This window comes from Sus scrofa, chromosome 14 (assembly GCF_000003025.6).
Source record: "Sus scrofa isolate TJ Tabasco breed Duroc chromosome 14, Sscrofa11.1, whole genome shotgun sequence".
Taxonomy (NCBI): domain Eukaryota; kingdom Metazoa; phylum Chordata; class Mammalia; order Artiodactyla; family Suidae; genus Sus; species Sus scrofa.
Genome location: NC_010456.5, coordinates 38,650,640 through 38,676,298, shown reverse-complemented (window position 1 = coordinate 38,676,298; position 25,659 = coordinate 38,650,640). Strand labels below are relative to the sequence as shown.

Sequence of the window (25,659 nt, the reverse complement as noted above, 5' to 3'; positions counted from 1 at the left end):
CAGGAGTGTCCATTGTGGCTCAGTGGAAACGAATCTGACCAGTATCCATGAAGATGCAGGTTTGATCCCTGGCCTCACTCAGTGGTCCCAGACCAAAAGCTGCCTTAACTGGATGGACAAATCACCCACCAGGATGGCAGGGTGTGGGTCACAGCTGCCCAAAACGGAGGGCGGGGCACAGAGAACTCCAGAAGGAAGAGAGGTTTCAGGCTGCCCTCAGCCCCTGCTCTGGGTATCAATTTGCCCACAACTTCTTCTGTGAAAGCTCAGGGGTTCCCAAGGTCATAAACCAGCAACCTCACATTGGCTTTATCTGGAGTCCAGGTAGTTGAACAATATATTTTTAAATTCACTGATGACATTAAAAAAAATCAGAGGCTATTGCTTAGAAATGCCTTTACTGGAAAGATCTCATCACTGAGGTAGCATGGGCCTGCATGACTTCTAAAGGTGAGCAGCAGCGCCCCCTTTAGATGGCAGTCAGGTTGGCCCTGTCCCCACTACCCCAGCTGTTTTTCAGACATCATGGCCTAAGTCAGTTGCCTGTGTGGGCAGTGTTTCTTCTTCTTCTTCTTTTTTTTTTTTTTTTAGGGTGGCACATGGAAATGCCAAGGCTAGGGGTCGAATTGGACCTGCAGCTGCCGGCCTACACCACAGCCACAGCAACATAAGATCCAAGCCGCATTGCAACCTACACCACAGCTTAAGGCAATGCTGGATCCTTAACCCACTGAGCAAGCCTGGGGATTGAACCCGAGTCCTCATGGATACTGGTCAAGTTCATTACCACTGAACCACAACAGGAACTCCAGTAGCTTCTTTTTTGGTGGTTTGGAGGTATTTGTGGCTAATGTCTTTTAAAACCCAGTGGGGGTACAGTTCCCGTTGTGGTGCAGCAGAAACAAATCCGACTAGGAATCATGAGGTTGCGGGTTTGATCCCTGGCCTTGCTCAGTGTGTTAAGGATTGGTGTTGCCGTGAGCTGTGGTGTAGGTTTCAGACATGGTTCGGATCCTGTGTTGCTATGGCTGTGTTGTAGGCTGGCAGGACCCCTAGCCTGGGAACCTCCATATGCCTCTGGTGCAGCCCTAAAAAGCAAAATAAATAAATAAATAAAACACAGGGGGGAGTTCCCATTGTGGCTCAGTGGGTTAGGGACCCGACATAGTGTCTGTAAGGGCACAGTTTTGATCCCTGGCCTTGCTCAGGAGGTTAAGGATCTGGCATTGCCACAAGCTATAGTGTAGGTCGCAGATGCGGCTGGGATCCAGTGTGGGTGTGGCTGTGGTGTAACTCCAATTCCTCCCAATGCGCCCCTGGTCCTGGCCATTGTTGGTCCCTCCCAGACGCTCCCCAGAAGTGTCTGCTCTTCCCTTCCCCAAGATGAAGGTACAGAACCAATGGTGTGACTTCCAGCGGGCCTCTCTGTGCTTCCTGGAGGTGCATCAGGGGGAAATGAGAGAGAGGCCCAAAGCCTGGCCTCCATCCAAGTCCACCAGGATGCTGAGATTCTGGGTGCAACTTCGCAGAGCAAAGGCTTTGCTGTTCTTAAGGGGCCTGGCCCGGGATGGTGCAGGGCAGGAGAAAGGTGAGTCCCAACCAATTAAGCCTCCATCCTGAGTGCTCTGCAGATGCACATGTAACTTTCTGGTCTTCTTGGACCTCTCGACTTGGCAAAGTCCTAGTTAATGTGGGCTTTTAATTTTTTGGCAAAGGTAGGAAATGTATATCAGATACACACATGCACACAGACAGACATACACATCTGATTTTAAAACAAAACAACAAACTATAGCCCATATTCTGAGCTTAGGAAGAATCAGCCAACCCATCAATTAGTGGCTAGAAGCAGATGGGAGGAGGGTCAGTTGCCCACCTGCCACTGTCATAATTACTATGTTATTTAACTGTTATTAATTTTAAAATTTTCATATTTTAAAGTTTTATTGAGGTATAGTTGATTTACAATTAAAAAAAAACTTTAAAAAAAATTTTTGACTGTGTCTGCAACATGCAGAAGTGTCCAGGCCAGGGAATGGGAATGAACCTACACCACAGCAGTGACAACCACTAGGTCAACAGGAACTCCTAACTTTGTTACTTAAATCAATTCAGGCCCAACTTTGGCCTTTACCCTAAGGAAAAAGAAATCAGTAAAACTCTCAGCTTTGATGAGCTACAGATATATTTAATACATGAAAATAAATACATGACTGTTAAAATTTTAAAATGTCCACTCACACATCACCCAGATCCTTGTGTTCCTCGCTGGTCCACATGGTGCCTGGGAAAATTGCTGAGTCCTCCAGACTCAGCTGGAAATTCATCCTGGGCAGGAGTTTGGCTTGAAATGAGGGGAGAAGGAACCCTCCGGGTTGGCAATCATACCATTTATTCACTTGGTGACGACAGAATGTTGTGGCTGTATTGGGGGAGGTGGAGGGACCCTCCCCGGGTTGGCACTATCTGCAGTGTAGCTGTGATAGGACTAGAGATGTGGGTGGCCCTCAAATCCACACCAGCAAGAAAAGCAAAGAATGACCAGAGATTGTCAGACGAAAGGGAGGCTCTGCCCATCCTCGCTACGTTTGCCCGCACATGTGCTTGGCCGATGCCTGGCGGTCTCCCCAGAGGCTCTCCCCCCAGCACCATCCTCTCAAACTGTGCTCCTCGTTGTGACCCTATGGGCTAACCTGCAAAAAGGACAAACTCATTTCCAAGGGGGCTTTGGTTTCTGGGTAACCCCGCCTCGTTGGGGGATAACTGGCACTGAAACACTGACTGAATGAGCCCTGGGAATCAACGGGGGGCTCTGGAAGGTCACCCCCGACAGGAGAGGCCTGGGATCCCGAGCCCCATTTGCGTGGAGGGGACTGGTGGGTGGGCGACCCGTGCTGGGCACATTAAGGCGGGTGAGGGAATGGGAACGTTCCTGCCTTGGAGGGTGGGGAGAGTCAAACCCATCCATGGACAACCTCCGGGAGCCTGGCCCGACCCTGGGCTCTGTCTTGGAGGGACCAGCTGGGTGAACAGCTCGTACTGGGGTCTCCCTGGGGCGGGGCGAGTGGTTGCCCCTAGGGGTAGCCGGGGGTGTCCAGAAGAGGGCCTGGAGCTTCGCAGCATCCCCCTTCGCCATCCACGGGGCTTCCCAACTGGTGCCCTTGGGTCGAGAGCCAAAGAGCGACTCATCACAGTAAGAAGGAGTGTGGCTGATCAGTCTGGCAAAGGGAAGAGAAGCACAGTGAACTAGGAGAATAAACAAACCCTAAAAACCTTGCCCACCCCCACCCTCTGTGAGGCACCTGTCTCCCAGCCTGGCACCCAGAGTGAGGCCACAGCCCTCATGTACCACTACCCCCACCTCTGCTACTTTTTCCCCTGCCAAATATCCAGTCCCCAGGTGTCCCGTCCCACCCCACCCCCCTCCGTGGCACCTGCGCCTGGCCGGGCCAATTTGCATATTCCATCCTCCTGACCACACTGCCTGGCTGAGGAATAACGACATGACCCATTTTGCCCAATGAATGTTTGTCTTAAGATCTTCGCTGAAACTACTGGTAGAGAAATGTTTTTATCCCACCTACCCCTGAGAAACTGGCAGGCTATAACGGCAAAACAGCTGGTGGCCATCGCACCTGGGATGTGTCAGTGAAAGTTACATGAAAATGGAGACAGAATCCCAACTTATATGAGCCCCCAAAGTCCTTTTCCTGCTGAAAAGGGTAAAGTCTTCTGTCACTTGCAACCAAGAGTTCCAGTTTTTATATATATATATATATATTTTTTTTTTTTTCCCTCCCAGGGCCACACCTGTGGCATACGGAGGTTCCCAGGCTAGGGGTTGAATTGAAGCTTCAGCCGCCAGCCTATGCCACAGCCACAGCAATGCGGGATCCTAGCCATGTCTGCAACCTACACCACAGCTCACAGCAATGCTGGATCCTTAACCCACTTGAGAGAGGCTAGGGATTGAACCTGCATCCTCTTGGATGCTAGTCAGATTTGTTTCTGCTGAATCACGACGGAAACTCCTAATATAGTCTTTACAGCCTTAACCTTTATATCTTTCACTTTTTGTATTTTTTAGTGCTGCACCTGCAGCATATGCAAGTTTCCAGGCGAGGGGTTGAATCAGAACTGCAGCTGCAGGCTTACGTCACAGTCACAGCAACACCAGATCCTTAACCTGCTGGGCGAGGCCTGGGATTGAACCCACATCCACATGGATACTAGTTGGGTTCTTAACCCATCCATCTTCACTTTTCTTCTAATTCACTACTCTTCCCTTTTCCTAGTGGGCTTGTCAGCTTATCTCTCTAAAGTCATGTAGCCCTTCCAACTATATCTGAAATCGCACAGCCCAGCTCCTGGCATGTAGAGGGTGCTCAGTTTGATCTTCTGTGACCTGGTATCACCACAGGAAGCTTTTTAAAGTTTTGAATATTTACTGGGAGCTTTTCATGCTAGGTCCAGGGCTCAGCATGTCACTTTTGTGTTATCATTTCTCACAACATTCACAGGAGGGAGATATGATAATCCCATTTCAAACAGACAAGAAAAACTGAAGTATAGGGAGGGTATGAAGGAAGGTACAGACAAGATTCAAATTCAAATACCCCCTCCCCACCCCACCCCCAAGCTCCTGATCACTAAATCACACTTAAATGCCTTCCAGGCCTTTCACCTTTAGTTAGATTCATTCAGCAGTATTTTATTTTATTTTGTTTTGTTTTGTTTTGTCTTTTTAGGGCCACACCTGCAGCATATGGAGGTTCCCAGGCTAGGGGTCCAATCAGAGCTGTAGCTGCCAGCCTACGCCAGAGCCACAGCAATGCTGGATCCGAGCTGCATCTGCAACCTACACCATAGCTCAAGGCAACACTGGATCCTTAACCCACTGAGCAAGGCCAGAGATCAAACCCCACATCCTTATGAATACTAGTCAGGTTTGTTAACTGCTAAGCCACAACGGAAACTCCTCAGCAGTTATTTTTATTAATCCCATAAATATTCATGGCATACCTACAAAGTGTCAGGTCCATGGGTTTTTTTTCTTTTTCTTGTGTTTTTTTTTTAGGGCCACAATTGTGGCACATGGAGGTTCCCAGGCTAGGGGTCTAATCGGAACTATAACTGCCAGCCTACGCTACAGCCACAGCAATGCAGGATCCAAGCCAAGTCTGCGACCTACACCACAGTTCGCAGCAACGCTGGATCCTTAACCCACTGAGCGAGGCCAGGGATTGAACCTGTGTCCTCATGGATGCTAGTCAGGTTCATTAACCACTGAGCCATGACAGGAATTCCAGGTCCATGGTTTTTGACCAGGACTAAAAGTGCTTCCATTCCCAAACTGCAAGTCTTTGAAAAGTCAATCTTTTGCTATTTGATTCAACTGCTGAAAACCACATCTGGTTGATACCTATGTCTGTCTGGTACCAAAGTGTTTGCTCAATAGCATCTCCACTTCTTAGGCACCTTCTAACTTAGGCACCTCTACTTGTCAGCATCCTACAGCCTTGCTGTAGGTGTCAGTGCTATTAATGTCAATCTGACCCTGCCTTGTGGTCCATGAGACTTGTCAGGTTGACGTAATAAGGGGGTCTTGCTTTTATCTCTGTTGAATTTTATCTCCTTAAATAGGCATTATTCTCATTCTTAACTAATCTTTGTGTCTACTGGCTCAGAAGGGATCCTAAATATGATCGCTAGTTATTTGGACTGAATTGAGTCCTCCCAAAATTCATGTGAATTTTAAATAAGTAATTAGAGGTTAAATGAGGCCATAAAGGCGAGGTCCTAAACCAATACGATTTGTGTTCTTATAAGAAGAGGAAGAGACACCAGGAGTATACACCTCACAAAGAAAAGTCTCTTTGAGGACCCAGTGAAGAGGTGGCCATCTGCAACCCAAGGAGAGGCTTCAGGAGAAACCAACCTTCCTGGCCTCTTGACCTTGGACTTCAAGCCTCTAAAACTGTGAAAAAATAAATTTCTGTTGTTTAAGCCCCCAGTCTACAATATTTTGTTATGATAGCCTGACTGACTAAATTACTAGTCTTCCATGTGTTTGATCAAATCACTGATGACAATAAATAAGTTAGAGTCTTGTGGCTTACCATGAGACACCTTCCTCCAGATCAATATCTATATACTTTTATTATTTTTTTTGCCTTTTAGGACCGCACCTGCGGCATATGGAAGTTCCCAGGCTAGGGGTCGAATCGGAGCTACAGCCGCTGGCCTACGCCACAGCCATAGCAACGTGGGATCCAAGCTGTGTCTGTGACCTACACAACAGCCAACAGCAATGCCAGATCCTTAACCCACTGAGTGAGGCCAGGGATAGAACGTCGTTCTCATGGATCCTACAAAAGAGAACTCCCAGGCCAATATTAATCAAAATAATCCAAATAATCTAGTTCTAATTTACAACAATAACCATTAGCATTAGACCCTGTTTTCCTAACTTGTTCATGAAAATGCAGCAGGAGCCATTTTATGAATAACTTGATGAAATGTGGAATCACATCTGTGTTATTTTATCAATCAACCACACTAATAATCTTATGCAAACTGCTGTGTGATCTTGGGCAAATCACCTGACCCCTCTGGGCCTCAGAAGACCAGCCTAAGACATCTGGGGATGGTTATTGCACCATCACAACCATCATCACCACCATTTATTGAGAGCTTTTTAATTGTCAGGTTATTGTGCCAAGCACTGTAAAGTCTCATCTCGTTTAATCCTCTCAATAATCCCACTAGGTACCACCTTCCACTGTGAGGAAATCGCAGCTCAGAGAATTCAAAGTGCTTGCCCAAGGCCACACAGCATGTGAACAGCAGGGCATCTCCCTGGCCTGTTACCTGTACTTGTTCTTCTTCCTTGGTGTGGGGGTTGGGATGCTACCCCTGGAAGAGCTGGTCTCACAGCTCCTGTTGGCTCCTGAGGCCTGTGATGCCCCTGTACCCACTCCTCTGGTTCTGTTGGCTTTCTTCATCCAGGGTGGGTCAAAATCTGGTGGTGTGGGCCGGGTGCCTGCAGGACTGCCAAACAAAGTCTCATCCACGTATGACGGCCTAACATTGACCCGGTGGTTGCCCCGGCAGCGTTGCTGAACATGGAGGGTCTGCATCCCACTGATGGCCAGCTCAACTGGGGTCTTCATGCTGCCCATGGTCTCTGGTGACAGCAGTTGTGCTCTGCCTTCCAGGCCCTGCCTCCAGGGCTCCCTGTGAAAAACGGTCATGGTGGCAACCATCTGTCATCAGCAAAGACTGGCAGTCACATAAATTCCCATCCCCAGGGCAAAAAGGTCACATTCTCCCTTAACCAGACCTCCTCAAAGGGGAGCTGCCAATCCCAGGGCACATTTTGGAAATCTGACCCTTTTTTAGTTGTCAGGATGACAGGGACGGGGGTCCTACTGGCCAAAATTTCATGAATAAACATGTACTTCCGGCATACACTGTGTGCTCAACAAATATTTACAGAATGCTAGGGGATTGGAGAAGAGATTGGGCTTGTGCCCATTTTGGCACCAACCAGAAAACAAAGGAAGGGGAGACAAGGGAAGTCCCTATATGCTGTACATGTTTACGGGGCAGGTATAATAACCAGCATAATCCCAAGCCTACCTCTTGCAAAGTGCTTCATAAGCATTGTCTCATTTAATCTTCTCAACGGTCCTGTGACATAGCTTCCATTACGTCCATTCTACAGATGACAAAACTGGGGCTTCAAAAGCTGAAGTCACAAATGTCAGTCACACCTATAAGCTAAAACAGTGGGAGTTGAATCTGAACCTGATAGAATTCTAGAGCTTGTGCACTCAACTATTGTACTACTGAAGGATCACGCCCAGTCTGTTATTCGCCGATCCCCAAATCAAAATCCCGGCTGACGTCTGAGGTGCCGGCAACCTGGAGTTACTTTCCTACCTGAGCATTTTGTATTGCTGATGTCGGCCGCAATTCTATGGCCCCTCCCCCCAAGTCTGGACTCCTTTGCGGGGGCGTTCTGGCACCTGCAGCGCGCGGTACACCCGAGATCTGCAGCTCCGACTCTCAGGAGCCCGCGACCCTCGGCTGCTCAGGCCACCCCCAGCCCCCGACCCGGGCACCGCGCGGACAGCCCGGGCAAAGCGCCGACGGACTGGACCAGGGAAGTCAAGCCCTAGCGACGTCAGGTCCGCACGCGCATCAAACAGCAACCAACCACCAGCCCTCCAACCGCAGGCCCCGGCGAGCCGGCCGGAACCATTCGCTCCCGAGGTGGTCAGGGCTCCCCGTTCCGGACGCCACCTGGAGTTCCCCAAAGCCTTGGGGAGGGGTATCTCACGCCGGTGAGACGACACTGTGGGCGCGCGCATTGTGTGTCAAGCATCCGGAGGCTGCGAGAGGGGAGGGAACGCAGCAGCGGCCGCGTAGAGGCCCACCCCCGCCCCAAACGCGCCGTTGGTACATTCCGGCAGACTCCGCTCCCTCCTGTTTCTCGGCGCCGGGGCCCGCATGGCTGCCGGCAGGCGCCCGGCGGCCGCACAGCGGTCCGGAGCTGCCATGGCCCAATGGAGGAAAAAGAAGGGGCTCCGGAAGCGCCGGGGAGCGGCCTCCCAGTCCCGCAGCAGCGACTCGGAGGACGGCGAGTTTGAGATCCAGGCGCAAGATGACGCCCGGGCCCAGAAGGTAGGAACGCATATATGTCGGAGCCCAAGCGCTGGCTCCGTGCAGCGCCTCGCAGCTTGAGTTTCCCCAGCTGAGGAGTGGGCACGGCTGAAGGTGGGGAGAGGTCGTCTGGCCTGGGGTTGGGTCAGGACCTCCGGCCTGAGGCTCATGTGCTCCAGGGGCTGGGGCCTGCGGGCCTTCCGGGCCGGCTCTCAGTTTCTTGCTTCTCATTGGCTACTTCCTAGCCGGGGAACGGGTCCTGATTCCCACTCATCCAATGGAAAGTGCGGATGCTGAAGATCGGACTTGGAGAGTTTGGGGGATTCTTGGGAGGATGAATTAGGAGAAGGCTTCACCGCTTGGCTTGAGACCGTGGCTCCCCCAAACTTTTGGAAACTAATAATAAGTTAGACTTGCTTTTGTTGATCGCTTATTATGTGCCAGGCTCCGGCGCTAAGAGCTTTACAAACCTTATCATTTAATCCTTACACCCACCCGGTGAGCTAAGTAGCCATCCTGATTTTCCAGAGGAGGAAACCTAGGCCTAGAGGGGTTAAAGGAACGTGACCAAGATCTCAGGGCTTGTGAGTGGGAGAGCAAGGATTCAAATCTCGGACTGTATGGTTCCAGTCCCCGTGCTGTTTCCTCTACTGAATGTTAACTGTATGCAAGGGGCGGCAGGGGGGCGGCGGTAGGTGTGAACACCAACGTGGAAAAGCGCTGTAGCCCAGTATTTCTCACAGCCTTGTGCGTAGCGGCTGCCAGGCACAGAGAAGCGTTTATATGTAGAGAGGGTTCTACCCTCGGAGGCAGGGACCAGATGGGAACCTTATTCCACCTGAGCCTCATATAGTAGATCCTCTGTAAATATGGACCAAGGCACAGCCCTATTTTCAAATTTGACCCAATCTTGTACTGGCTGGAGGATATGGGAGAAGTTGCTTAACCTCTCTGAGCTTCAGTTTCCACACACATAGAAAGCAATGGATTATGTGCATCTCGAAAACTGTGGAAAGACTGAGATGACAGTGTTCAGACATTCTACTCTTCAGTAATTATTGTTAGGGCACCAGTGTGTTCCAGATACTTTGTTATCTTGTGTCCACAGCAAGGGTTGGCAAACTTGCCCTGTAAAGGACCAGATGGTAAATAGTGTAGGCTTTGCAGGCCATATAAAGTCACTGTTTTCTTTGTTTTTGTTTTTTTTTTTTTTTAGAATCTTTTAAAATTTAAAAACCATTCTCAGCTCACAGACTACAAGACAGGTGCAGCTCTGACCTAGAGAGTTGTAATGGACCATAGAGCGTCACATACGAAAGAATATAGACTTCTAAGCCAGGGTTCAAATCCCTTGCTGGCTGTGTGACTTTGGCAGGTCACTTTACCTCTCTGAGCTTCAGTTTCCTTTTCTATAAAAGGGACAAAATTATTATACTGTACCTAGTTCATAGGGTTGTTGTGAGGATTGAGTGGGTTAATTTACATGAACGCTGAGCACAGTACCTGGCAGATAGTAAGTGCCATGTGAGTTTTAACCATTATTATGAATTGGTGCTTTTATGAATGTTATTTCTGAGAGGAGGGGGATAGTGCTATAGTCCGAGAAGGCTACCCAGAGGATCTGTCTGGGTTTGATTTAGCTGTGCTGGGACAAGTGAGTAGCAGAGAGGAGGGCAGGTATGAGAGAGACCAGAGCTGGGGAGCGGTGATGAATTTGAAAGGTGATTGGGGGGGGCGGGCAGATGGGATAAGTCTAGTACTTTACTCCCAGGCACCCCCTCCTTCTGTCCCTACCTGACACAAAGGAGATGATTAGATTGGCTCCCTAAAGTTTTGAGGTCTTTGAATGGCAGACCAGGATAATGGTGATGACACTGCTACCTGGGCACTGTTGTAAGCTTTACACTTACCCAATAGTCTTCACAGCACTCTGTGAGGCATATGCACTTGTCACCCTCATTTTCCCAGTGTGGGAACACAGGCTAGGGAGATAAAGTCCCTTGCCTGAGGTCTCACGGCTGGAAGTGACAGAGTTGGGATTGACGCTGCAGGCAGCCTATCTACAGACCCCACTTTCTGACCCTCTGCCCTGACCTCCTGACCTGGTCCAGGCAAAGGAGAGCCTTTTAGCAGGGAAGTCACATGCTCTGGAGGGAGAGTCATCATCTTGAATGGGGGGGGGGCGATAAGGGAGACAGGCAACGGGACAGCCCCCCTCCCTGCCGCAGTGGTGGGACTGTACCTGGAGCAATGCAGCCTTTCTGTTGCTTCCTCCCAGCTGGGACCTGGGAGACCCCTCCCGACCTTTCCCACCTCGGAATGTGCCTCAGACGTGGAGCCGGACACGCGGGAGTTGGTGCGAGCCCAGAACAAGAAGAAGAAGAAGTCGGGAGGCTTCCAGTCCATGGGTGGGTGAGCCTGGCATCTGGGGATTTGGGGGGAGGAAGAGCGGAGGTCATCATGCCCCCCAAGCTCTGCCCTGGGCCCAGCATGGTAGTAGTTTTGGGTGGACGAAGGCAGCACATAGTCTCTGTGCTAGTCACAGACTTCTTTGGGTGACAGCAGGCCTGTCACAATTACAGAAGAGTCAGAGCAGGACTCAGGGCCATGCTGTGCAGAAATAGGCAGAGGCGTCCTAGGATTGAGTGGCACTTCAGAACAAGGGGAAAGATGAGAGAGTTGCATGGTTTCAGGATGCCCGAGCAGCCTGAAAGGAAAGTGGAACTCTTTCTTGGCTTTTTAGAAGTCAGTAGGGTCTAGAGCAAAGATTTAAATATCAAGATGAATGTTTTTATAGTCAGAGAAAGGAAAAGAGGTCTTTCTACTAAGAGTGACCTGAGCACCATTTCATTTGACTTTTTTTGTTCTAATTAGACATGCCTGTGCCAAAAAATGCTGTAGGTGGGGAGTTCCCTCATGGCTCAGTGGTTTGGGGATCTGGCATTGTCACTGCTTGTGGCTCTGATTACAGCTGTGGCTTGGGTTCAATCCCTGGCTTGGAAACTTCTGCATGCCGTGGGCACGGCCCCAAAAGAAAAAAGAAAAAAACAACGTAAAACAACATTGTAGACTAAGTTAAAGGAAACAGGAGTTCCCATTGTGGCTCAGTGGATTAAGCCCCACACCCCACCTGCTGGGGCCATCATCCTGGAGGATCCTGAGGCGAATCCCAGGCACCCCCTCCTTCTGTCTGTAAACCCTCCCCACTTGCCTCCAAGAGAGGCAGGACCTTCCTACTAAGACAAACCCAGCTCCTCAGTATCAACCAAGGCCCCATCAGTGTTCAGACCATCCCCCCTTGTCTCACAGCATTGAGAACATTCAAATCAGAATCCAAACCAGGTTCCTACCCCACCATCAGTAGATTTGTTTTATAAATCTCAGTTAACCTATAAACTGCTCTGTCCCTTTTCTTGCTGTTTGCTTTTTTTTTGGAGGGGTGTGCTCCCGCAGCATACAGAGGTTCCCAGGCTAGGGGTCCAATTGGAGCTACAGCTGGCCAGCCTACGCCACAGCCACAGCCATGCCAGATCCAAGCCGCGTCTATGACCTACACCACAGCTCACGGCTCTCTCTTTTTTTGGCTACCTCATGGAATATGGAATTCCCGGGCCAGGGATCAGATCTGAGCCGTAGTTGTGACCTACTCCACAGCTGCAGCAGAGCTGGATCTTTTGGCCAACTGTGCCTGGCGGGGGATGGAAAGTGTGTCCTGGTGCTGCAGTGATGCCCCTAGTCCCATTACACCACAGTGGGAACTCCTCTTGCTGTTTATTTGTGGATGAGACAGTCGTTTGTCCTGGGTGGTTTTCTGTCATGTGTCCTAGGGGCTCCTCCAGCCCCCTGGTCATTCCCGTGTCTTTCCCAGGCTTGAGCTACCCTGTGTTCAAAGGCATCATGAAGAAGGGCTACAAGGTGCCGACGCCCATCCAGAGGAAGGTATGGGGGTTCGTGTGGGGGGTGCTGACGTGGGTTGGGAGGAGGGACGGCCAGCCTAGCCCTCCTGGCTGGCCTCTTGACATCCACCCCTCGTCCCAGCTGTCACATCTGTCGGCCCCTCTTATTCTGGCTGAAGCCCCACGAGCTTGCCAGTTTCCCAGGTGGAGAAAGTTGGGCCCAGCGGAGCAGAGGCTTGACCCTGGGCCTCTTTGCCCCTAAAGCCACCCATTGCTGAGTCCCAGCCTGGGCGGCTCCCAGCCACCCCATCATCACCTGGGTCTCAGAATTGTTGTACTGAGATGTGTAGCTGAGAGGGAGACAGCGTTTCTCTGGGGTCCCGAGGAAGGGGAGGATTAGACAGGGAGGTGGAGTCTGGCTTAACCTGAAAAAGGACTTCCAGCCGTGGAGAGTGTTGGGGATGATGGGCTGCTCATCCTGGGCGGTGTGTGATCGGGTCTGGGAGACAGGCTCTGGATCACGCAATCCTTGGGTGCAGGAGCTGAGCGCTCCCCTCCCCCCCTCATTCCCTGCAGACCATCCCATTGATCCTGGATGGCAAGGACGTGGTGGCCATGGCCCGGACGGGCAGCGGCAAGACGGCCTGCTTCCTCATCCCCATGTTCGAGCGGCTCAAGGCCCGCAGCGCCCAGACTGGGGCCCGTGCCCTCATCCTCTCCCCCACCCGAGAGCTGGCCCTGCAGACCATGAAGTTCACCAAGGAGGTGTGTCCAGGCGTGGCTGGGCAGAGCTGGGACCAGTGTGGGAGGCCTGAGTGGGCTGAGTCAGCTCTTTAACTGGCTCTCAATCTCTCTCTCTTTCTCTCTCTCCACAGCTGGGCAAGTTCACTGGCCTCAAGACTGCCTTGATCCTGGGTGGGGATAAGTAAGAGTTCCTTGGGTGCCCCATGCAGTGGTTCCCCCAAAGCAGGTGTGCCCTGGGCCTCCCCATCAGATCTACTGAGCCTGTGCTGCTTATTAGTAACAGTAACTCCTCAGAGTTCCCTGGTGGCCTAGTGGTTAGGATTTACAGGATTTGGTGCTTTCACTGTTGTGGCCCAAGTTCAATCCCTGGTCTAGGAACTGAGATCCTATATCAAGCCACTGCCCACAGCAGGCAAAAAAAAAACAACTAACCAATAATTCCCACTGTAGCAAAGTGGGTTAAGAATCTTGACTGCAGGGAGTTCCCATCATGGTGCAGTGGTTAACGAATCCGACTAGGAGCCATGAGGTTGTGAGTTCAATCCCTGGCCTCGATCAATGGGTTGAGGATCCTGCAGGCACCACACCTGTGGTGTAGGTGGCAGACGCGGCTTGGATCCCGAGTGGCTGTGGCTGTGGCCAGTGGCTACAGCTCCGATTTGATCCTAGCCTGGGAACCTCCACATGCTGCGGGTGCGGCCCTAGAAAAGGCAAAAAAAAAAAAAAAGAGAGAGAGAGAGAATCTGACTGCAGCAGCTCAGGTCGCTGTGGAGGTGCAAGTTCGATCCCCAGCCTGGTGCAGTGGGTTAAAGGATCTGGTACTGCCCCAGCAGCGTGGGTCTTGGCTGCTGCTCAGATTCAGCCCCTGGCCCGGGAACTTCCATATGCTCGGGTGCAGCCATTAAAAACAAACGACAACAACAGCAAAAAACTGACCAGGGGAACATACAGTAAAATATAAGAAATGTCCCACACACAACTCAGACGCAGGTTGCGATGCTCCTAAAAGAGAGCTGGCGGCACATGGGGTTATCCAAATGGGTCACTTGGTTGTTTTAATATGCTTGGTTTGGGGGTGTTTAAAGTGGAAGGCACAAAATTAAGGGATGTTTATAATAGCTCAAATTTGCAAAATGCTGTACTTTTCCTGGTGTGCTTGTACCATCCTTCAGAGGTAGCAGGCACCACACCTGTTCTACAGATGAGCCAACTGAGGAAGTGAAGGGCCCAGAGAGCCACACAGTGATCTGGTGGTAGAGCTCAGATTAGAATTCCTGCCCCTGTCCCAGAGTTTCTCCCTCAGGGGGCAGCCCTTTCCTTATTCTTCTCTCAGGATGTCACTGTCACCAGGCGCTCTCGATTCTAAACAAATGTTTTGCTTTTCAGTGCACTTTTGCCTGTGTTATAATTTATCATCTCTATTGCTGTGATTGTCAGAAATAGCTCCCGGAGCTAGACCTGGCCCAGAATTCTGGTTTGTACAGGTGTCCCAGAGGTGTTGCAGAAGAGAATTAAAGTTAGGAATGTGTATTGCTCAGTTTGAGAACTAGGACATAGAGATCCAGGAAAGTGGTTCTAGGTGGAGCTGGTAGTTCTAAGGTTAGTTGCCAGGTGATGCTGTGGGTCAAAGGCCATTGTGTTGCAGCCCTTACAGAGCCATCAAGACGGGTTCTGTGGTTGAATCCACCTCTTTGGGGAGCTTTGCTGTATCTGTCCTTTCGTATGTTTGAACTTGTATCTCTTGTCAGGGCAGTGATTTTTGCCTACTATCTCAGCAATAGCTTTTCCCCAGTTCTAAAGCTGTGGTAAGGGCTTAGGTCTCACCTGGGCATTTGGTGTTAGGAGGGGAGAGAGACAAAAGAGATCTGGTCTATCAAGCTGATACCTCCTCTTCTCCCTAGAATGGAAGATCAGTTTGCAGCCCTGCACGAAAATCCCGACATGTGAGTTTGTAGATTGGGGATGATGCTCTGGGGTCCCTTCCCAGGTGGCCAGGGGCTGAGGAGTGAGAGGAGGGCTCTGCTGGTGGCCCTGACCCTGGGTGACCTGGCCTGCACAACCACTTCCAGAATCATTGCTACCCCCGGGCGCTTGGTGCATGTGGCTGTGGAGATGAACCTGAAGCTCCAGAGCGTGGAGTACGTGGTATTTGATGAGGCTGACAGGTAAGGCTGCGGGTGCATCCCTGGGCACAAAGCAGCATGTCCCCAAATGTGGGCCACAGACCCCAGGCAGTGCCAGAGCTGACAGGGCTCCCTGGATCAAGTTTTTATTTTGTATTACTTTTAAGAATATCGAAAAAGAGTAGTAGAACAACACACACAGGATTTCAAAAAGATAAAAATTAGCTCAAGGTTGAGAGCACAGACTGGAGCCAGACAGAGGTGGGATCAAATCCCAGCTTTGTGAACATGGGCAAATCCCCGAGGGTCTGTGGGCCTTGGTGGCCTCAACTACAAAGTGGGGATAAAATAGCATGTCCCTCACAGGGGTGCCAGGAGGACTAAAGGGGTTGATATTTATAAAGCCCTTAGAACCATGCCTGGCCCAGAGTTAGCACTGCTGTCATTTATTTCAACATGAATTTGTAAGAAACATACCTGAGACCAGACCGAAGATTTCAAGGTCAGTATTGCTTAGCATGAGGTTGTCAAATAGAGGAAAAGTGAGCTAAGGAAACACCTGTCCCACGTGGCACGAAGCGTGATGGGGTCACAGGTGACAGGTTTGGAACTCATTGGAATGGAAGCCCCTCTCCTGACCCGGTCCTGCTCTCTGCCCTCCCAGGCTCTTTGAAATGGGGTTTGCAGAGCAGCTGCAGGAAATCATTGGCCGCCTCCCTGGGGGCCATCAGACTGTCTTGTTCTCTGCCACGCTGCCCAAGCTGCTGGTGGAGTTCGCCCGGGCAGGTGAGGGAGGAAGTTGCTGGAGCCGGGCTGGGGCTGGGGCTGGAGTGGGGCTGGGGGCTGGGGACTGGGATGCACGACAGGTCCTGGGGCGGGGCTTGTCCCTCAGCCACTCCCGACCCATCCTCCCCTGTTACCCACCGCAGGCCTCACTGAGCCCGTGCTCATCCGGCTAGACGTGGACGCCAAACTCAACGAGCAGCTCAAGGTGAGACTTCCGCTGTGCCCTTTCCCCAGCCCGCGTCCAGAACCCCGTGAGCGAGCCAACACGAGCCACCCCTCTCCCTGCAGACCTCCTTCTTCCTCGTGCGGGAGGACGCCAAGGCCGCCGTGCTGCTCCACCTGCTGCGCAATGTCGTGCGGCCCCAGGACCAGACGGTGGTGTTTGTGGCCACCAAGCACCACGCAGAGTATCTCAATGAGGTGAGCGGGGATGCCCCTACTGCCCAGGTCTTGGGGACCAACACCTACCTACTCCATTGCCAGCTCAGAGCTGCACTTCCGTGTTTGGCCATCAGGGGGCAGCATCAGAGCAGGACTCCGGCCTGACCAAGGCTCCATACGTTTGTATTCTTTTAAGCTTTTAATTGTAAGAAATTTCAGACAAATATCAAAATAGCAGAATCAACTCTCAGGTACTCAGTTATCAACTCACACTCAGTCTTGATTTATCTAATATTCCTTGGCTCCATTCAGGGGATTTTGAACTGTGTCCCAACCTTCCTATCATTTTTCTGTAGATTTTCAGTGTCCCATGTGTTTCACTTTTTTTTTTTTTTTTTGTCTTTTCTAGGGCCGCACCCACAGCATATGGAGGTTCCCAGGCTAGGAGTCTAATCAGAGCTGTAGCCACCCGGCCTACGCCACAGCCACAGCAATGCCAGATCCGAGCCGCATCTGTGATCTTCACCACAGCTCACGGCAACACCGAATCCTTAACCCACTGAGCGAGGCCAGGGATTGAACCTGAAACCTCATGGTTCGTAGTCGGATTCGTTAACCACTGAGCCACAACAGGAACTCCTGTTTTCACTTTTTAAAATCAATGGCCTACACGCTGTAAGCTGTGTAAAGTGCCCTAATCTCATGTGAGCAGCTTAATGAGCTTTTTCACACATGTGTACCTGTGACCCTCCCCCGGGAGTCCTCTAACCCCCAAGGTTGCCAGGGCCCTTCCAGAGTGTGTGTGGCCCCTGCGGGGCAGCCACACCTGGGGTCTGTTCTCTGAGGATGCAGTTCACCGGGTTTCACTTACTTGACACACATTTAACCACGCTTCCTCCCTGGAGCTGCCAGGGTCACTGATGAGTAAAACCAAATGATAGTTTTTAAAGACCAGTTAACTTTTACAGCACTTCCTGTGTTCTGGGCCCTGTTCTCAGTAGTGTATGTGCATTAGCTTATTTAATTCTTACAACAGGAGTTCCCATTGTGGCTCAGTGGGTTAAGAACCTGACTAGTATCCATGAGGATGCAGGTTTGATCCTTGGCCTCGCTCAGTGGGTTAAGGATCTGGCGTTGCTGTAAACTATGGTGTAGGTCGCAGATGCAGCTCTGATTCCACCCCTAGCCTGGGAACTTCCATAAGCCATAGGTGTGGCCCTAAAATAGCAAAAAAAAAAAAAAAAAATCTTCACAACAAAGCTGCAAAGCGGGAACTGTTGTTCTCCCCGTTCTATAGATGAGGAAAGTGACAGCACAGAGAGGTTAGGGAACTTGGGCAAGGTCACCAAGCCTGTTTGTGACAAAGTCGGGATGAGGCTTGTGTCTTGAGGTGGCACTTGCAGGCCCCCTGAGGGAGACTTCTGCGCGTGTCACCTTTTTTGACATTCAAACAACCCTGCAAAAGTGAGAGGTGTTATGTGCTGCATTTATATGGATGAAGATTCCAAACCGAGGTCACCAGCTCAGGGGTTTGGACCAATGGTCTTCCCACCATGTCACAGCACCACCGCCTTGGCCCAGCCTCCTCTCCCCTTCCCTGCCTGTCTCCTCCTCATCCCTTTCCCTCCCTCCGGTCTTCACCCTGAGCAGCTGCTGATGACCCAACGGGTGAGCTGCGCCCATATCTATAGCGCCCTGGACCAGACGGCCCGCAAGATCAACCTGGCCAAATTCACACATGGCAAGTGCTCCACCCTCATCGTGACTGACCTGGCCGCTCGGGGCCTGGACATCCCGCTGCTGGACAATGTCATCAACTACAGCTTCCCGGCCAAGGGCAAGCTCTTCCTGCACCGTGTGGGTAAGGAGCCTGCAGTGCCAGCAGGAGTGCTGTGTCCTGGCATAGGGCTCAGCTCCTGCCACTATAGGTGGGAAAACTGAGGCCCAGGGAGGGGACTGATAAATCAGAATCCGTGTGGAGGGCATGGCCTTGGCCTGATCTAGCGGGCAGCCCCTCCCCACCACCGCTCTAAGGAGGAGATTCTCCTGCTTTCTGGATCCCCCAGTCCTGGGTGTCTGAGGACAGGGCCCCTCCTCTCCATAGTCCTTTCCCTAAAACTCTGCCTGACCCCCTCCTCCTACAGGCCGCGTGGCCCGAGCTGGCCGAAGTGGCACAGCCTACTCCCTGGTGGCTCCAGATGAGGTCCCGTACTTGCTGGACCTGCATCTGTTCCTGGGCCGCTCCCTGACCCTCGCCTGTCCCCACGAGGAGCCCACGGGTGAGTGGAGGTTGGGGGGAGGCTGGGGTCCCTGCAGAGTGAGTTCATGGTGGGCGTGGGGTTGGGGGTGGGGGGTGGAGGTGGGCCAAGCTGTCCTGGCTTTGGGATTTGACTGCAGAGGAAGATCCCTGTATTTTTTTTTTTTTTTTTCAGGGCTGCACCTGCGGCATATGGAGGTTCCAAGGCTAGGGGTCAAGTCAGAACTGTAGCCACTGGCCTACGCCACAGCCGTAGCCACACCAGATCCAGGCTGCGTCTGCGACCTCCACCACAGCTCACGGCTACGATGGATCCTTAACCCACTGAGGGAGGCCAGGGAACAAACCCGCATCCCCATGGATACTAGTTGGATTCGTTAACTGCTGAGCCACGACAGGAACTCCAGATCTCTGTGCTTTAAAGTCAGTAAAGAGCAAGATAGTAAAGAGTTTAGGCTCTGCAGGTCATGTGATCCATGGCAGCCCCTTCTCTGTGCCCTTGTAGTGCAGCATTAGCCACAGACAACACGAAAATGAGTCAAAAATGAGTCGATGGGGTTGTGTCCCCTAAAACTGTGTTTTTAAGAACAGTAGGAGCGGCGGTCCCATCGTGGCACAGTGGTTAACGAATCCAACTGGGAACCATGAGGTTGCAGGTTCAATCTCTGGCCTTGCTCAGTGGGTTAAGGATTCGGCATTGCCGTGAGCTGTAGTGTAAGTTGCAGATGCGGCTCGGATCCCGAGTTGCTGTGGTTGTGGTGTAGGCCGGTGGCTACAGCTCCGATTAGACCCCTAGCCTGGGAACCTCCATATGCAGTGGGAAGCGGCCCTAGAAAAGGCAAAAAGACAAAACAAAAACAAAAATCAGTAGGAGCTGCTCCATAAGTGACGGTTCTTCACACGGGTTATTTCATGGTTCAGGACTCAGAGTGGGGTTGGGCTGGAAGCCCTCTGACTGGGGCTTCTCTCGGGTGGCAGGTGCAGGCGGTGGCAGGGATTGTGTGCTAGGCCGGGTGCCGCAGGGCGTGGTGGATGATGAGGACTGCGGTCTTCGGACCACTCTGGAGGCGTCGCTGGAGCTGCGGAGTCTGGGCCGCGTGGCCGACAATGCCCAGCAGCAGTACATGCGCTCTCGACCGGCGCCCTCACCTGAGTCTATCAAGAGGGCCAAAGAGTTGGACCTTGCTGGGCTGGGCCTGCACCCCCTCTTCAGTGAGTCCTGCCCCGGGTGTGGGGGTTGGGGGTTGGATCCCACAGGACCCACCCCAGCCTCATTCCTCCCTCCTCACCAGGCTCACACTTCCAGGAGGAGGAGCTGCAGCAGCTGCAGCTGGTAGACAGCATTAGGAACTACCGCTCCCGCACGGTGAGTGGGGACCGCAGCTCCGGCTGTCTGAGCATCTCTCGAGCCACCCCTTGTTCTGGAACCATCCCTTCTGGTCCACCACAGGCTTCCCTTGTGGCAAGCATTTCCTTCCTCTTATAGATGGGTAGACTGAGGCTCACGGGGCGGTGACTTGCTTAAGGCCTGTTAGAGGCCTGAGGAGCCAGCTGCCATCGGGTGTCCCATATTGTGCCTGTGGGAGGTGTGTACAGGAGCAGGAAAGGCTGGAGCCTCTCATGGTTAAGAGTGCTGGTTTCAGAACCAATGAACTTGAATTGAAATCCCAGATCTGGCTCGTCCTAGCTGTGTGACCTTGGGCAGGTTACTCACCTTCTCTGGGCCTCCCTTTGTAGTTGGGAAAAGCAGGTGATGGGTGGAAAGGAGTTAGGAGGAATGCCAGAGAGAGCACACCAAGCTGGGGAGGGAGGGGTTGCAGAGGAGGAGCCAGTGGGTAAGGCCTTGGGTGTCTCCTCCACAGACCATCTTTGAGATCAATGCCTCCAGCCGGGACCTGAGCAGCCAGGTGATGCGTGCCAAGAGGCAGAAGGACCGAAAAGCCATTGCCAGATTCCAGCAGGGGCGGCAGGAGCGGCAGGAGAGCCCAGCCGGCCCAGCCCTGAGCCTCCAGGCACCACCGGAAGAGCAGCCTGAGGAGGAGGAGAAGGAGGCAGCAGGAGAGAGTGTAGAGGTGCAGGCCCCACCCGGGGACCCTGGAGTCTGGCCTGGGGTTGGGGAAGGGGGGTGGGTCAAGTAGCAGCAGCCCATGGGGCTGACCTCAGGGCTTTGGGCCCTTGCTGGGGTGGATGCAGTGACCCTAGTCCCACTTCTGACACCTCGGCATGGAAATCAGTGACCCAGCCCCGGCTTCCCCATCTGCAGAATGGGGTCATGGTCCTGTCCACCCTCCCTTGCCTGAAACCTGGGGGCCAGAGGTGTTTCTGGATTCAGTCTCTGCACTGTGTGTGATGTAACACTCTCATCAGGGTCTGGGGTGTCACCACCGTAAAATGCATCAGAGTTTCCACAGCAAGACATGCTGGTCCCCACACCGAGTGGATGGACAAAGCCTCTTGTTGGCCCAGGTTGGCTTTTGCCACCAAGTGAATTTCAGGAAAGGTCGTTTTCAGAACATTGTGGACTCGGCACTGCAGCCAAGGCACTGCGGTACCAGGTTCTGGGTCTGCTGGGCAGATTCAGGACAGCACGTGGAGGATTCTAATGGGCCCAGTGCTGGCTGTGTCATTGTCATCATCACCATCAATCTCAGCTTGGGGGCTGGGGCAGGGGCAGGGGGAAATGGGCAGACCAGGGACTGTTGGCAGCAGCAGGGCCATGACTCAGGCAGCGTCAGCCCTGGGCCTTCATGGTGGAAGGCAGGGCTGCGGGACCAAGAGTGTGCTGTGCCCCTGGTGGCTAGGGGCTGGGCCTGCTCATCCACCAGTATGTCTCTCTTACATTTGATCGGATAGGGCTCCAGAGGGCAAAAAATGTTCTTAAAAACCCCTGGACTAGTCCACATCATATAGAGCAAGGCCCAGGCCCAGAGAGGGACAGGGCCTTGCCTTGGTCACATGACCTGAGGGAGGCTGAGCTGGGACAAGAATGTGGTGGGTCTCACCCTCGTTGGCACCCTGCCCTCCTCCTACCCCACCTGGCCTGTCTCTCCTGGTGTTTGAGGCAGGGGTTGTGCTATGTGTGCAGATGAGGAAACAGGGTCTAAATGGCAACACCAGGTTTTCAAAGTCCCGGAAGCCCCTGGACCGCAACCTGGGCTGGTGGGTTGGGTGGCCAGTCCACTCCCTGGGGGCAGCGGGTGACTCCTGGGCCTCCATCCGCCAGGACGTCTTCACAGAGGTCGTGGGCCAGAAGCGGCAGAAGCCAGGACCTGACCGGGGAGCCAAGAGGCGGAGGGAGGAGGCCCGGCAGCGGGACCAGGCGTTCTACGTCCCCTACCGGCCCAAGGACTTCGAGAGCGAGCGAGGGTGAGTGACTCCTGGTCCCAGTTTAGGGCAGGTGGGTTAGGGTAGGTGGGCTTGATGGGCACCCCACCTCCAACCCCATGACGTCTCCCCAACCCTCCCTCTGCAGCCTGAGTGTCGGTGGGGACGGGGGAGCCTTTGAGCAGCAGGCGGCTGGTGCTGTCCTGGACCTGATGGGGGACGAAGCCCAGAGTCTGACCAGGGGCCGGCAGCAGCTCAAGTGGTAAGTGAGCCAGTGAGCACACCCCGCCATGTCCCCGTCTGCCACTTGGTCCTCACAATAGGCATGTGACCTCCTCCCTGACTGTCTCTCTTATGTTTGATCGGACAGGGCTCCAGTGGGCAAAAAAATGATGCCCTAGAGCAGGAATTATGACATCCCCACCCTCATTTGATCCTGCACAGCACAGATTATGACACACACACCCTCAGCCCATCCTGTAGCAAAGTGGGAGTTGGGAACTCCTCCAGGGCACCCCTGTATGTGACCCAGGCCCCCAGACCTTGAACCCCCAGGTTGGAGCTAATCCCCTGACTCTCACACTGCCTTTTGAGACCTGGGCTGCCAGGGAGTGGTGAGGAGGGGCAGGGCACAGGCTTTTATGTTGCACCTGCTGCACGCCATACGTGGGCACCCTGCTTTCCTTGAATCCTCCAGCGACCCAATGAAAGTCAGGGGGAAACAGGCCCCGAGGCAAGTGGGCCACCTCCCTCCGCAGCACACCTCCCAAGTTCCTAACTCCTTTTCCCACAGGGACCGGAAGAAGAAGCGGTTTGTGGGACAGTCAGGACAGGAGGACAAGAAAAAGATCAAGACAGAGAGTGGCCGCTATATCAGCAGCTCCTACAAGCGGGACCTGTATCCAGAAGGGCGTGGCCATGGGTGGGGGGGGAGCAAGCACCTTCTGCCTCCACATCTCCTATAGGTGGGGGCGGTGTCAGGGAGGGGCGTGGTCTAGCCCCTATAGTTGAGGGCAAGAGAATGGGTGGGGTCGATCGGATTCAACCATCAAACCCCCTGTAGGTAAGGCCTGTATCTTCTGGGCAGGGTGGGGCCCACACGTGTCACGGGCATCTGGATGCTGCAGGCAGCCTCCTTAATGCAGCCTCTCAGATACCAAAAGTGGAAACAGAAACAGAAAATCGATGATCGTGACTCAGAAGAGGAAGGGGCTTTTGACCGGCGAGGCCCAGAGCGAAGAGGTGGGAAGCATGGCCGAGGGCAAGGTAAGAGTCTGGGTAGGATGGTCCTTAAAGTGCAGGTTGGGAGTTCCCATCGTTGCTCAGTGGTTAACGAACCTGACTGGTATTCATGAGGACTTGGGTTCCATCTCTGGCCTCGCTCAGTGGGTTAAGGATCCTGTGTTGCCATGAGCTGTGGTGTAGGTCACAGGCGTGGCTCAGATCCCACTTTGCTGTGGCTGTGGTGAGGCCTGCAGCTGTAGCTGATTCAGCCTCTATCCTGGGAACTTCCATATGCCACAAGTGTGGCCCTAAAAAGACAAAAAGACCAAAAAAAACAAAACCGCAGATTGGCACATTTGGTCATCTCGGGGGCTTGGTCCTCCTCATGTGGTGTTTTTCCTTCTCTGGTGGTGGACACCTCTTCTGTCTCTCCCTCCATTTCTGTCTTGGATTTTCTCTGACGTGTCATCCTCTCTCGTTATTCTGTAGTTTCATCCTCTCCTTTTCCATTTCTGACTCTCTCCCTGTCCCTCTCTCTTTCCTTGTCTGTTTCTCTCCATCTTTCTCTGTCTTTCTGTATCTCTTTCTACTTTTCTCATGGTTCATGTTATTTTTTCTCCTGCACACATGCACTTCCCAGCTTTCTCCTCCTCTCTTGTCTCCCTGTGGATGTCCCCTGGCTCCCCCCAGGCTCCCTCACCCCTCACTCCTCAGCTCCCAATTTTACCCGGAGTGGAGCAGGCTGCTGCTGTGGGCTTGATGGTGAGGGTGGCCTGTCAGCTTCAGGAAAAAGCAGCTGTTCTCCCCTCTGTCCTTTGTCCTCACTGGAGTGATGGGTCCCTGTTAGGTGCCCTGGCCCCCATGGAGTCAGCTAGGGCCGCCTTAATGATCATCTGTGTGGGAGCTCTTCCGTGGTCATTGACGTGGGTGGGAGAGGGAGCCTAGAAGTGGGGCACAAGGGCCTGGTGGGGATCCGAGGGGCAAGGCCACTGACCACTGCTGCTGCCACTTTGCTCGGTGACTTTGGCCAAGTCCCGTCCCCTCTCCAGTCTTCTCTGATTTCTCTCCTGCCAGAGGAAGATTAAGCTACAGCCTGTTTTCGTCTAACAAGCTTAGAGCACACCATCCATAGAGACAGGGATTGCAGTCCGTCTGGGTCCTTAGCGCCTGCATAGTGGAGACACTGAAAAGCCTTCATTGAATGATTTCTAATTGTAATAGTTACATTTAGGAGGCCCTGACTGTAGACTAGACCATGTTCTGAACACTACACATGTAATAGCTCATTTACCCCTCATTAGGACTTACATGGTAGGTGTTGTTATTCATAATTCACAGCAGGGGAAACTGAGGCACAGAGAAGTCAAGTCATTTGTCCAAGGTGCAAGTGGTCATAGCTGGGATTTGAACCCTGGCAGTATGGGCTTGAAGGTCCATGCTCTTGTTCGTTACAGAAGACTCCTTAAGCTTTATTAAGCAGTTGCTATCTGCCAGATGTCAGAGCCACAGCAATGAACATGGGATGTGAATAGGGGCAGGGGAGCAGCTTGGAGGCTTCTGGCAGGAGAAAACATTGGAAGCGGACTCAAAGGCTGAGCCCCCCAAATCTCTGTCCTGGCAGGTGCATCCCAACCCCGCACCCCTGGCACCCCCGCAGGCCGAGTGCGCTCAGAGCTCAAGACCAAGCAGCAGATCCTGAAGCAGCGGCGCCGAGCCCAGAAGCTGCGCTTCCTCCAGCGTGGTGGCCTCAAGCAGCTTTCTGCCCGCAACCGGCGCCATGCCCAGGAGCTGCAGCAGGGTGCCTTCGGCCGGGGCGCCCACTCTAAGAAGGGCAAGATGAGGAAGAAGATGTAAGGAAGGTGACCCGGCCCCGTGGTTCCTCAGTTTGTCAAAGCATGGACATCCACAGTGTTCCCCTGTACCACTGTGTGCCTGGCCCTGAGCTGGGCTCTGGGGAAGCTCCCTACAGGAACTGATCTGTGCAGAGGAGTTCTGTACTGCCACAGGGGGCAGCAGCTGCCTCTTTCTATGACAGGGCACCTTTGAGCAGGGTGTTGAAGGGTGCATAGGAGTTTGCCAGCAAGGCCAGACAGGCCAAGACCTGAGTTCGCAACTCAGTTGCTACTGTTTCCGTGTGTTCAGGGTTCAGAGGTCTTGGCCACAGGGGTTTGAGCCCTGGGCACCTGAGGCCCAATGATGTATTTTTAACATAATAAACCTCTGTTGAGCACCTCCAGTGGACCAGGAGCACAGTCTG

At 52.8% G+C, this 25,659-nt stretch overlaps 2 protein-coding genes across 7 annotated transcripts; one reads left to right on the top strand and one right to left on the bottom strand.

Annotated features, from left to right (window-relative positions):
• RITA1 (RBPJ interacting and tubulin associated 1) lies at positions 2,168-8,213 on the bottom strand. 6 transcript variants are annotated; one of them, XM_005670684.3, is made up of 4 exons: positions 7,945-8,213; positions 7,642-7,782; positions 6,871-7,236; positions 2,168-3,218 (listed from the first exon to the last, which is right to left on the bottom strand). In XM_005670684.3, exons 3-4 carry the CDS (start codon positions 7,179-7,181, stop codon positions 2,711-2,713), a joined length of 819 nt encoding a protein of 272 aa, XP_005670741.1. In that variant the 5' UTR covers positions 7,182-7,236; positions 7,642-7,782; positions 7,945-8,213; the 3' UTR covers positions 2,168-2,710. The 6 variants fall into 6 exon arrangements, with proteins under 6 accessions (XP_005670741.1, XP_005670742.1, XP_013838378.1 ...); XM_005670685.3 differs by having other exon boundaries at positions 7,642-7,720; positions 7,945-8,212; XM_013982924.2 differs by having other exon boundaries at positions 7,642-7,775; positions 7,945-8,204.
• DDX54 (DEAD-box helicase 54) lies at positions 8,033-25,639 on the top strand. The gene is made up of 20 exons (XM_021073260.1): positions 8,033-8,688; positions 10,946-11,075; positions 12,536-12,606; positions 13,140-13,328; positions 13,439-13,488; positions 15,209-15,250; positions 15,377-15,472; positions 16,095-16,216; positions 16,360-16,421; positions 16,505-16,636; positions 18,248-18,458; positions 18,742-18,876; positions 19,833-20,066; positions 20,147-20,220; positions 20,717-20,926; positions 22,078-22,220; positions 22,327-22,440; positions 22,972-23,076; positions 23,332-23,444; positions 25,024-25,639. The coding sequence occupies exons 1-20, from the start codon at positions 8,515-8,517 to the stop codon at positions 25,254-25,256; spliced, it is 2,640 nt and encodes an 879-aa protein (XP_020928919.1). The 5' UTR covers positions 8,033-8,514; the 3' UTR covers positions 25,257-25,639.